The following is an 11,449-nucleotide window of genomic DNA, read 5'->3' on the forward strand; positions in this document are numbered from 1 at the left end:
GCCCCCGCCCGCTCCTTCTGCCAGGTGAGGGTCAGGCGCTGGAGGTCCAGCCCGGGCTGGACGGGGAAGAGGCAGCTCAGGGTGACGTCCCCCCCGAACCGAGCTGTGATGGGTGACTTGGCTGTGATGAGCCCTGAAAGGGAAACAGAGTCAGGGGCAGAGGCCAGCTGCAGCCCTGCCTGCCCCCCCCAACCCTCCCCCACTGCCCAGAGATCCGGCTGCAGACATAAACGAGCATCACACTCCAGCTGACAGGTGGAAAAACTGATGCACAAAGGCCGGAAAGTGAGTGACTCAAAGCCAGGCAGACAGAGGCGAAGGCAGGAAGAGAACCCAGGAGTCCTGGCTCCCCGCCCCTCCTACGATGGGGGTTGCGGTGCTGCTCTCCTCACCGCTTCCCCTGGGCCTGGCTGGCAGCGCCCGGGGGTCCAGGCGGCGGCTGAGGTTTGCCGGGCCGCGCCCCCGGGCTGCAGACGAAGCCCGGCCGGACACCCCGGAGCGGGGGGAGCCCAACGCCAGCGTCTGCGCGGCCGCCCCGGCCCCTGCCCAGCTCCGCGCTGCGGGGGCGGCCGGGCCCCTCCCGGGAACAGCTCGGGGGTGCACAGCGGGTCCCGCCCAGCAGAAGCTGCCCCCGGCGGCGATCACCTGCCCCCCCCCCCCCCGGCTCTAGGGCCGGACCCGGGAATGCCCGAGCCCCCCGGGGGATGGGAACACAGCAGAGATGGGGGTTATGGGGTGGGGCGGAGGGACCCAGTTAGAGCCGGGGGGGGCAGCACTCACCCCACAGAGCGCCCCACAGCCAGCAGCGCAGGGGGCAGCCGGGGCGCGGGGTCATCGCTGCCGGGGGGGCGAGAGCAGCTGGACGAGACACGGGGGAGCCCCCGTCAGTGGGGCCGCACGGAGCATCCGCGGAGAACGTGCGATAGAGAGAGGGGCTTTAACCTGCATCGTACGATCCTATTGGACAATCTCCACCTAGAGCCCCGCCTTCTTTACTATTCTGCCTTTTAAAACTTCCCGCGCGCTCACAGCGCCCAATCAGCTCCACCTCTTCCCGCCATGGGTCGGTGCCAGGGGCCGGGCGGTGCCTTTTAAATCGGCCCATCCCTGGAAATGGGCAGTTTTGCCCCACGCGGGGGTCAGAGCCCGGCCAGGGGCGGTCAGTGGGGGCGGGGCGGGGCGCTGCCCCCCACCCTGCAGCAGAGGTGGGAGCCGCACGGGGCCCGACCCACCCGAGAGCCAGGGACTCGATCTGCTCCCTCCATCCGCTGCCTTCCTCCCAGGCAGGGACTGGACCCCGGAGGAGGAGATTTGGGGGCAGAGGGGCCGTTAGCTCATTTGCTCTCGCCATTGAGCATCAGTCCGCAAGAGCAAACCGGACAAGTGCCAGGTTTGCCAAAAAAAAAAAGTGGGGTGTGACCCCTGGCAAGACAAAGAGGAAGATGGGTGGAGGACAAGCGGCTTGGGCCAGCCCTGAGCGAGCAGGCTGCACGGAGGGCTGTGGGCCGGCCCCGCGCGGGCAAGTGGATTTGTGAACAGGGAGACCTGGGGCTGGCCCCATGTGGGTGGGCAGCAGGGAGGGCTGGCAAGGAGGGGTCAGGCATGCCCCAAGCAGGCGAGCAGCAGGGAAGGCTGGGGGGAAGGAGGCCTCAGGCCGGCCCCATGCAGTGTCCAGTTTTCCCTGTGGGAAAATATGGTCACTCTAGCCCCCTGGGCCAGCAGATCAGTGATTTCAGCTCTAGTGATCACTGAGAAGACACCAGACTGGTTAGTTCTGTCTTTATACACTGTACAGGGAGGATCAAACAGCATCTGGCACCCGTTAAACAGAGTCCAAACCACCAGCCAGGAAAAGGCCAGGGCTGAAGCTGTTGAAATGTGGAAGAAACATGAAATTTTTTTTAAAGCAAACTGCAGTTGGGTGTGGAAGGATTAGGTTTGTATCGGTAAATGTTGCCAAGTGTGCATTTCACTGTGCACGCGCACACCGATGGAAAACTATTTCCAACAATAATCTTCAGAATTTGAAGAAAGGCCAGGGAAGAAAAAATGTTGCTTGAGAACGTATCAGAGTTTGATTTAAGGCTATTTATTTTGTACATTTTGACATGGGGCGTTGACAACTTGTGTTTCCACGGTTATAAAGCTTTAACTCATTGGATCTCAATGTCTACAGTCATTAAATAATTATTACCCATAGTTTCCCACGACCGTGAACATTTACATTGTTAAAAATCATTTTTAAAATGCTTATAAATAAACTTTGATATTTTCTGCTGAAATTTTAAAAAGAAATAAAAATTGAATTCTGCCAAGCCCAGAGAAGACGGCGAACCGTGTGTGCCCTGAAAGCATCATGGCCTAGCCCAGGTCTGCATTACAGGGACTACCGTGACGTAGCTAAGGGTCTGTCAGCGCTTCAAATGCTACAGCTGCACAGCTTCAGTGTAGCCACTACTTACACCAACAGGAGGGATTCTCCTGTTGCTGTAGTTTCCACCTCCCCAAGAGGCCTAGCCCATCTACACCGGGGATTAGCTTGGCTTAACTACATCTCTCAGGGATGTTGGTTTTTCACCCTCCTGAGAGATGTAGCTGTGCCAATGTAAGTTTTCAGTGTAGACTGGCCCTCCTAGGGTGCTGTAGCTATGCCAGCATAACCCTGTAGTATCGACACAGCCTATGCTGTGGGCTGGTCTGCACTGAAAATTTACACCGGCATTTAGGGTTGTGAAAAATCTAGCTATGCTGCCCTCATCCCCAGTGTAGACAGTGCTAGGTGGATGGAAGAATTCTTTTGTCGACCAAGTGAACGCCTCCCTGGGAGGTGGATTAACGCCAGCAATGGGAGAACCTATCCTGTCGCTGCAGTGTGTGTCTACACTGAAGCCTACAGCGGCGCCGCGTTTTAAGTGTAGACATACTGTGTAAGAACACCGGCTCCCCGAGCGATGGCAGCTGGGTTGATAGACCGATTCTTCTCCAGCCTAACTGTGTCTATTGCAGGGCTTAGGTCAGGCTATCTCTGGCGCTCCGGGGGTGGATATCTCACAGCCTTGGGGCTGTAGCTACATCTTATAAGTGTAGACCAGGCCTTGCTGTTCGCATTTAACAGCTTCCTCCCCAGGGGCCAGGGTGACCCCCTTTGCTGGATGGAAATAAGGGAAAACTACATGAAAAATAAAAGAGAATGCTTTATTTTAAGGGTGGCACCAACCCACTGACACCCTCCTCCCCCTTTGCACAGCCCCGTTAGTGCAGCTGCAAGGGGCTCGGGGCCGGTTGCTCCTGACAGGCAGAGGCCCTGGGTGTTTCATGCACATTAAGCGGGCTGGCATGGTTCTTCTACGGAGCAACTTGGGACAGAACCACTTCAGGTTGGGCCAGTGACTCTGCAATGCCCCCACAAGCCTTCGCAGGGCCGGCCTGGGGCGGGGACAGCTGGGCGCTGAGCAGCATGAGCTGAATCTACAGTCTCCTTCATGTGCCTGTTTATTATATATATTACGGTAAGTGTTTCTTCCCTATGCCTGTTTATTATGTGTATTATGGTAAGAGCTGGAGGGCCCAACTGCCAGGGGGCCTGTTGTGTTGCGCCTCTCGACGCTTCTCCGCCTCCGGTGCCGCTCTAGCCCCCCACTCTATCATCCTCCTCCTCCTGGTGACGCTCTATCCTCGCCCTGACCTGCCCCCCCCCCACCCGGGGCGGTGCGTCCTCTCGATGATAAACCGTCACTTCCGGCGCCGCTCTAGCCCTTACGTCTCTGTTGTTCCGCTTCTGGTCTCACGGCGAACCTCGCCTCCTCCGGGTGAAAGTCACTTTCAGGAAGAGGAGGCGCCGCCTGGGTGAGGCCGGGGGGGATCCGCCCGGGCCCCTCCCCCCGCCCCGCCACTCGCTGTCTGAGGGGGACCCTCCCCCCCCCCGGCCCGAGGCCTCGCCCGCCCCCGGCGTCCGGGCTCGGCTCGACTCGGCTCAGCCCTGCCCTGGCCGCGGTCCGGCGCCGGGGGGATGAACCCGCCTGTCCCCCGCCCTGAAACCGGTGCGAGCGGAGCCGCCAGCCGCGAGCGGGACTGTTGGTATCGCCGCCGCCGCCCAAGGACTCAGCCCGGGGGGGAGGGGCCGGCTCGGGGAACACGCCAAGGGCGATGGGGGGCCCGAGGAGCTTCCCCCCCCCCCCGATTTCCTCTGCCGACCCCACGCCAGGGCTTCCTTCTCGTAGTGCGTCGGGGGGACGGGGCTGCCCAGGTTTTCTTCCCTCGCAGCCGTGTCTGTCCCCCCCGCCCCCGCGCTCTGGGCTCATCGCGGTGGGGTGCTGTGAACCGGTTGCGTTGGGAACTCGAAGGGGGCTGAACTTGCTGCCTCCCGGGGGTGGGAACGTGGCAGCGGGGATCAGAGCCGCTAGGGAAACCAGATCCCGGAGCTAAGGGGCGCCAGACCTGTGCGCAAGGTGCTGTCCTGCTTCCTGGGGAGCCCCCACTGCGCAGAGCTCGGAGGGTTTTGCGGGGGTTATGGTCCTGATGGGGGGCTTCAATTGTTAGCTCCTTGGGGCAGGGGCTGACTCTTGTGTTGTGTCTGGGCAGCGCCCGGCACAGTGGGGCCCTGACTGGGAGGTGCTACCACAATACAAATGACAAATGTGGTTTTTTCCTTCCCTCTCCAGAACAAGAAAAATGGCTGACGATATCCAGGCCAAGCTGGACAACTACAAAACCGCCCCCTTTGACAGCAGGTTCCCAAATCAGAACCAGACCCGCAACTGCTGGCAAAACTACCTGGGTGAGATGGGCAGTTAGCTGCCAAATGATTTGATCTCTGATGCAGCGTGTTCACTTTGGCTGGTGACACAGGCCTTGTCAGTTTCGCTTCCTGTCTCTTGTTTAGATGGCCCAGGTCTGTAAACTGATAGTTAAAATTGCCAAGGTGATGATGAAACACATTTGCTTTCTCCTCCTTTAACTGACTAAATTCCTGCACCATTAAGGTAGTAGCTAAAGGCCTTGATCCGTTGGTGCCCTGTTGTGCTGGGTGCTCAGCACACATGCCATGAAAAGACAGTCCTTGCCTTGAAGGGTTTATAACCTGAAGCCCTGATCCTGCAAAGACTTAAAGACCTGCTTAATTTTATATCTGGTGTGTAGACCCTTTGCAGTCACCTAGATGAGATTAATAGATTAAGACCAGAGGGCCCATTAAGTCATCTAGTATAACCCTAGCTAGAGAATTTCACCCAGCCATCACTGTTTTGAGCCTAATGACAATTTCCTTTCTTTCTATTAAGCAAAATAGTGGCCTCCAAATTTTGTTAATGCAGAGTTTAAGGCAGCCCAGTGCTGCCTTGTGCCCTCCAGAATGTGGAGAGGGGCCAAACTTAACACTCTGAAAACCAGGAAATACAAAGCTCTGGTGCATGTAACACCAAGGTGAAGGTATCCGTGAGACCATTGACTTGTTAGACGTTGTACAACCCACAGTACAGAAGTCCTACTTCAAAGATCAATCCGAAGGGGGGGGAGAGTTTGTTTATTAATCTAACTTAAGAAGCCCTCATTATGATGGAATTGCCTGCACTGTGTTTGAGGGCATCCCCTTCCAGTCCTTGGCAATCCATCCTGAACTGCTGCTTCATAATGGCCAATTCGCTTGGCCCAAACAAGCATCCATGAATCCAGAATTGCTTTGAACTCCTCATTCGCCCCAGGCTCTTGAGCTACTCTGTCTCTCAGCCTGTTACTCATGTGAGTAGCGCAACAGGACTCATGTGAGTAAAGGCTGCAGCAGCTTTTGTTCAAACATCATCTGTGAAAGAAGATTCCCCTCCTCCACCCCCCAAAAAAAAAAATCTGCTTGTGGCATGTGTTTATTTAACTATGTCACTGTTATGCCTGGTTTCCAGCACTGCAAGGAAAGATTTATCTCCAGTCTTTTTAGCTTTTATTATGTAAGGCCTAAGCAATGTTCAGCTTATAAATACCCCCTCTTAAAGACTTTGGTAGCATATTGTCTCTTGATAACAAGAGAAAGGATGGTCCAGTGGCTAAGCCACTGTGCATCTGGAACTGCATAGACCTTGGATTAAATTCTCTGCTCTGCTTCATGTGTGGTGTCAGGTAAATTGCTTAGTCTCTCTGTATCCCCAACTGTACAATGGGTGTAATAGCATTGCCCTGCTTCACAGGAGTGTGGTGAGGATAAAGCCATTAAAGCAGAGCCGGCTGGAAGCTGGGTTTTCTATTTGGTGGGAAATTCTGCATTTTTTATTATCAAGTCAGAACAAAAAGCTGAATCTTCAAATTCTCTGTGGAACGAAAATTCCCCCAAAACGTGGTTCAGAACCATCAAAATGTTTTGTTTTTACTTTTAATATAATATAAAATATAAATACATTAACTTTTTATATCATAACATACAAATAGAAATGATAAAGCTGCAAAGAAATGTTTTTTACCTTGATGAATGGATCCGTTTTGACTTTCCCGTTGAAAATTATCAAAATTGGTATGTTCCTGCAAAATCTTCAATTCTGGTGAAACTGCATTTTCCGATGGAATCCATGGAAAATTTTTTGAAGTGCTCAGATACCCCATAATAGATCAGCACCAGGTCCTCAGTCTAAGGTGCTTTAGGGAGCAGTAGTGATGCAAGTTGTTTCCTCAAGGACTGTACAAAATAAGGCCTAGCACCTGGTTGTCAAATTTCCCCTAACTTCAGCACCTGTCACTATTAGGCCTTGAGGAACCCAGTGCTATCAGCCATGGATGTCTTAATTCCTCAGCCTTTCATTTGGGGGAAATCTCTCCTGGGAAGCAGTGACTCTGAAAAAGAGCTGGGGGTCGTGGTGGGTAATCGGCTGAATGTGTAAACGGGAATCTGGAGTAGGAGCAGGGAGGTCGATCTACCTTTGTATTCAGCAATGGTGCAACTGCTGCTGGAGTCCTGTGTCCACAATTCAGGAATGATGCTGATAAATTGGGGAGGGGTCAGAGAAGATTCAGGAGAAAGATGAAAGGGTTAGAAAACTTGCCTTGTAGTGATAGACTCCCAGAGCTCAATCTGTTTAGCTTCAGGAGAAGGTTAAGGGGTGACTTGATCCCAGTCTCTAAGTACCTATATGGGAGTTGGAGTTATCATTTATATAGGGTATTCCCACGACACTATATTAACCATAAATTCCTCTACTAAATCCAAAGGCTGAATGGGATTAATTCACTTGCTCTAATTACACCTAAATAATCAGCAGTTTACTGCACCCAAACAGAAACAAAACATTTATAAGCATATGACCAAGATACTCACGAACAGGCTAAAGCCAGGCGTACTTAGACCCAAGGCAGGTCTACACATACATTGCATTGGCACAGCTGCAACGCTTAAGTGAAGACGTTCCGACGGCACAGAGCTCCCCTGTCGCCGTAGTCAATCCACCTCCCTGAGCTATGTTGACAAGAGAAGGTCTACCATGGACATAGCGCTGTCTACCCCAGGGGTTGAGGTCGGTAGAACTACTCCCGAGGGAATTCTGTGCCAAAAAATAAAAATTCTGTGCTCAGTATTTTAAAACTCTACACATTTTATTTGTTAATCAATGAATGTGGAGGCGGGGAGCACAGGCCACTGGCTTCATGGAGGTGGGGGATCACCTTCCATCCCTCCCCCTGGACACGAACCTCTGGGACAGGCCTGGCCCTTGCACTGTCTGGGTTGGGTGCAGCCTTGCCCAGTCCGTTTCATGGTGGGGCTCAGGGCATCCCTAGCCTTCACCCCTCCATCCCCCAACGATTTACCTCTCCATCAGCTGCTCTGGGCACCAGAAAGGACGTGCCTGCGCTGCTGGGGAGAGATGCATGACTGCTATTGTGGCTTCCCCTTGTTTCCTCATCAGACAGTTATTTTTCTGTGGGAAAGCAAAGAATTCTGCATGGGAAATGAATTCTGCATGCTCACAGAGATGCAGAATTCCCCCAGCAGTAAACTACGTAGCTCAGGGGCGTGGATTTTTCACACCCCTGAGCAATGTAGTTATACTGAGATAAGTCTGCAGTGTAGACCTGGCCCCATATTGGTCGCCTCCTACTAGGTCAGGCAGGTATTAGCAATGAACTCTTTAGTACCCTTTAACGACCATGTGATGTCATTGCCAATTATCAAACTTTTGCTGTGGCCAGATGAAGCAGTTTCTTAAATAGCCAATTATTTATTGCCTCTGGTATCCCCACTGATCTCATGTTGTTTCTTTCAGCTGAAACCTTAAGTAAGATGAGGCTGATGTTGTGAGGGGTCACTACAGGTTTCACACAGCTCCTCTTCTTTCTCATGATCTCATTCTTTTTTGTCTCATGCTTTGAGCCGGTCACTCATGCTAATATCGCAACTCGATTTAAAACCACAGTTCACCCAAATCTAACGTGGGCCTATATTCCTACAAGGGGGAACAAATACTTAATAATGGGATCTTCAACCTAACAGACAAAGGTCTAACACCATCCAGTGGTGGGAAGTGGAAGCTAGACAAATTCAGACTGGAAATGGGGTGTACATTTTTGACAGCGAGAGTAGTTAATCATGGGAACAGTTTCCCATGGGTGTGGTGGATTCTCCATCACTAGCAATTTTTAAGTCAAGACTGGATGTTTTCCTAAAAGATCTGCCCTGGGAATAAATTCAGGGAAGTTTTCTGGCCGGTTTTCTAGAGAAGGTCAGATCAGATGAGTACAGTGGTTCCCTGGAAGCATCAGCCAGTGTCCTTTGGGGAGTTTCTCTAGCCTTGAAACCTCTCTCTCTTTCTCTGTCTCATAGACTTCCATCGCTGTGAGAAAGCCATGGCAGCCAAGGGAGCTGACGCCAAGTGCTGCCAGTGGTACCGCCGCGTGTACAAGTCCCTCTGCCCCATCTCTTGGGTAGGTCGCTGGGGAGGGGCTGGGCGTGGCCCCTTGAGCTGACGCTTTCTTGGATAGAAAACAGGGTTCAGAAGGGGTGGGGAGGGGCTGGGGTGCTCAGCACCTCGTGGGATTGGGCCTGCGTCTGCGTTAATTCCGGCTGGAGACTGGCACAGGAGCAGATTAGGGTAGCTGGGAAGCTGCATCATGAGGGTTTCTCTGATCTAGAGCCCCAGGAGCTGCGTGGGTCCCTCTCACCTGCAGTGCACCAGCCCCACCACCTGAAAAATCGCCCAGTGACCCAGCTCCCATAATCCTTTGCATGCCCAAAGGCTTGTGGGATACAGAGTCCCCTTTGGAGAATCCCCAGCCTGTAGCACCTTGGCTGGAGCACAGTTGAGAGGATCAACGCCATCTTTGCCCTTATTTTGTGCGAAACATGCATTCCGCCCCACGACCCCCCTCCTCATCACAGCGCCCCCATGGGACAGGAAGTGCTGGACTCCACCCAGCTGACCTGTCTGCTCTCATTGACCCAGCTGCGCTCTCTTCCTAGCCCTGTGAAGTAGCCTTTCTAGATCCTGCTTAGCATCTGCTGGGATGGCTGCAGGGATTCCCCGAGTCGGATCCGTTTTCTCGTGGCAGCCTTGCTTTTCATCTCCACGCTATGAGAAGGGCGGGCGGGTGCTGCCTTGTTGTCGTACGGTGTCCTGGCTCTGGCAGATCCTGGTCTAGCTGATTCTGATGGAAAATCAGATCCACAAGGGAACAATTTTTCGTGACGAATGTCTGCTTCTCGCAGGAAAAATCACAATTTTTCATCAAATCCAAGTGCCTAAAAACCATATTTCCAGTTGGTTCCCCTGCTGCAGTGTCTCATGGGAGCTGTAGTTCCCCGCCCCCCATGAACTGGGTTCCCTGGCTGGACTACATTTCCCATGATGCACTGTGGGTAGGGGCTGCCATGAATGAGCTGTCTCTTCAAGAGGAGACCATAGTGCATCATGGCAGTCATAGTCCAACCAGGATGCCCGGCCGATAGAGAATGGGTGCATGAAGCCCCGGAACTACAGCTCCCATGAAGCATGTAGTCAAAATTCTGCTTTTCAACCAAAAAATGGTGCAGAAAAGTCCAGTTTTCCGCCAGGTAGGAAGTGAAGAAGCCATTGTCCAGCTAGCCTCAATCCTGGCCGTCCCTGTCCATCCTCTCCTGTTCCAAGCCTGGGCTCCTTCCTTCTGATCACGCCGGAGCTGACGGTTGATGGACCCGGTCGCTCTCTTTCAGGTCAATGCCTGGGGCGAACGCAGGGCAGAAGGGACCTTTCCTGGCAAGATCTGATTGGCTGGTGTTGGTGCATCGGCCACGTGAGCCCCCTCGCCCTGGAACGCGGTGGCTTCGCTCGGTCCCTTGGTGCGATGCCTCTGGCCGAGCCTTTGATTATCTTTGTCCTCCGTCCCGGCTGCTCCAGAGTTCGGTGTCCTGTGATGGGGCAGAGTCTGGGCCTTACAAACTCTGATGATAAAAGTAAAGGGATAAAACCTACATTATCCATGTGTCTTTTTCGTTTGGACCGTAATGGAACGTGCTAAGGAGCTATTCCCTATCCGCCCCCAACCCGCTAGATCCCACTGTCCTCCCAGAGCTGGGGATAGAACCCAGGAGTCCAGGGTCTCCGTGCCTCCCCCCCACTCTAACCACTAGACCCCCCTCCTCTTCCTCCAGCTGGGGAGAGAACCCAGGAGTCCTGACTGCAATTAGAGGGTGACACTGGCCCATCCTCTTAGTTGCCCTTCAAAACCTGTGTCCCGCAGCCCGTCCGCAGAGGGTTGCGGGTGAGAATGAAAGGAAGAGACGTCGCATGGCAAGAGGTGCTCTGGCACTTTGGCTGCTTCCAGCTCAGCTTGGCAAGTGTGTTGCAGCGCCTCCTGGTGGGCAGCCCAAAGCTGACAGCCTGCCGTGGTCGAGAGGCAATGAATAGCGATGGGGTTGCATAGCACCACTAGCCTGGACTAGTGCCTGCTGGGCTGCTACTTCTCCCCCAACTCGTTCAGACGTCTAGGACAATCCTGGCTTAGGTCGCTCCATGGGCTAATGCTGACTGAGGCCGTGCATCTCCTGAGGTATCTAACCCCTGCTCTCATAGTTGTTCTCTGCCCACTTGGCCAGCAGCGCTTTCCCCACTTAAAGCAGGGGACTGGGTTTTGTACAGCACCTAGCACAACCTGGTCCTGCTCTGTGTCCTCAAGGACCTAGGGCAACACACCTCAAAAACCCAGGCTGTAACTAAGGGGGGAGAATTCGCTCTGATCCACAGCTGGCGTTTGTACCAGTCTGGCCAGTTTGCGGAGCGGTGTCATGGTACTGCTGTCATGGCACCAGTGCCCTCCTTGCTGTTATACGGGGGGAAAGGGGCCTTCCTGTACCGTGGACAAGCGAGACCGGCATGAGCAGCTTTGCAATGGTATTGTCACCCACACGGGGCGGCCCCTACAGTTTTCACTAGACAGGCGCTGTCACAGTAGCACAGCAGGGGGGACTAGCAGGAGATGGCTGGCCTAAGCCCCCCTCAATCCA

General features: G+C 53.8%; 1 protein-coding gene across 1 annotated transcript; it reads left to right on the top strand.

The window, feature by feature from the left end:
* Window positions 1-3,701: 3,701 nt before the first annotated feature.
* Window positions 3,702-10,417, top strand: COX6B1 (cytochrome c oxidase subunit 6B1). Its single transcript, XM_067542971.1, has 4 exons — window positions 3,702-3,846; window positions 4,662-4,777; window positions 8,795-8,895; window positions 10,160-10,417. Exons 1-4 carry the CDS (start codon window positions 3,722-3,724, stop codon window positions 10,211-10,213), a joined length of 396 nt encoding a protein of 131 aa, XP_067399072.1. The 5' UTR covers window positions 3,702-3,721; the 3' UTR covers window positions 10,214-10,417.
* Window positions 10,418-11,449: the final 1,032 nt, after the last annotated feature.

The sequence above is a fragment of the Emydura macquarii genome, unplaced genomic scaffold (assembly GCF_026122565.2).
Source record: "Emydura macquarii macquarii isolate MOO-44397 ecotype Brisbane River unplaced genomic scaffold, CSIRO-AGI_Emac_v2 contig_746, whole genome shotgun sequence".
Taxonomy (NCBI): domain Eukaryota; kingdom Metazoa; phylum Chordata; order Testudines; family Chelidae; genus Emydura; species Emydura macquarii.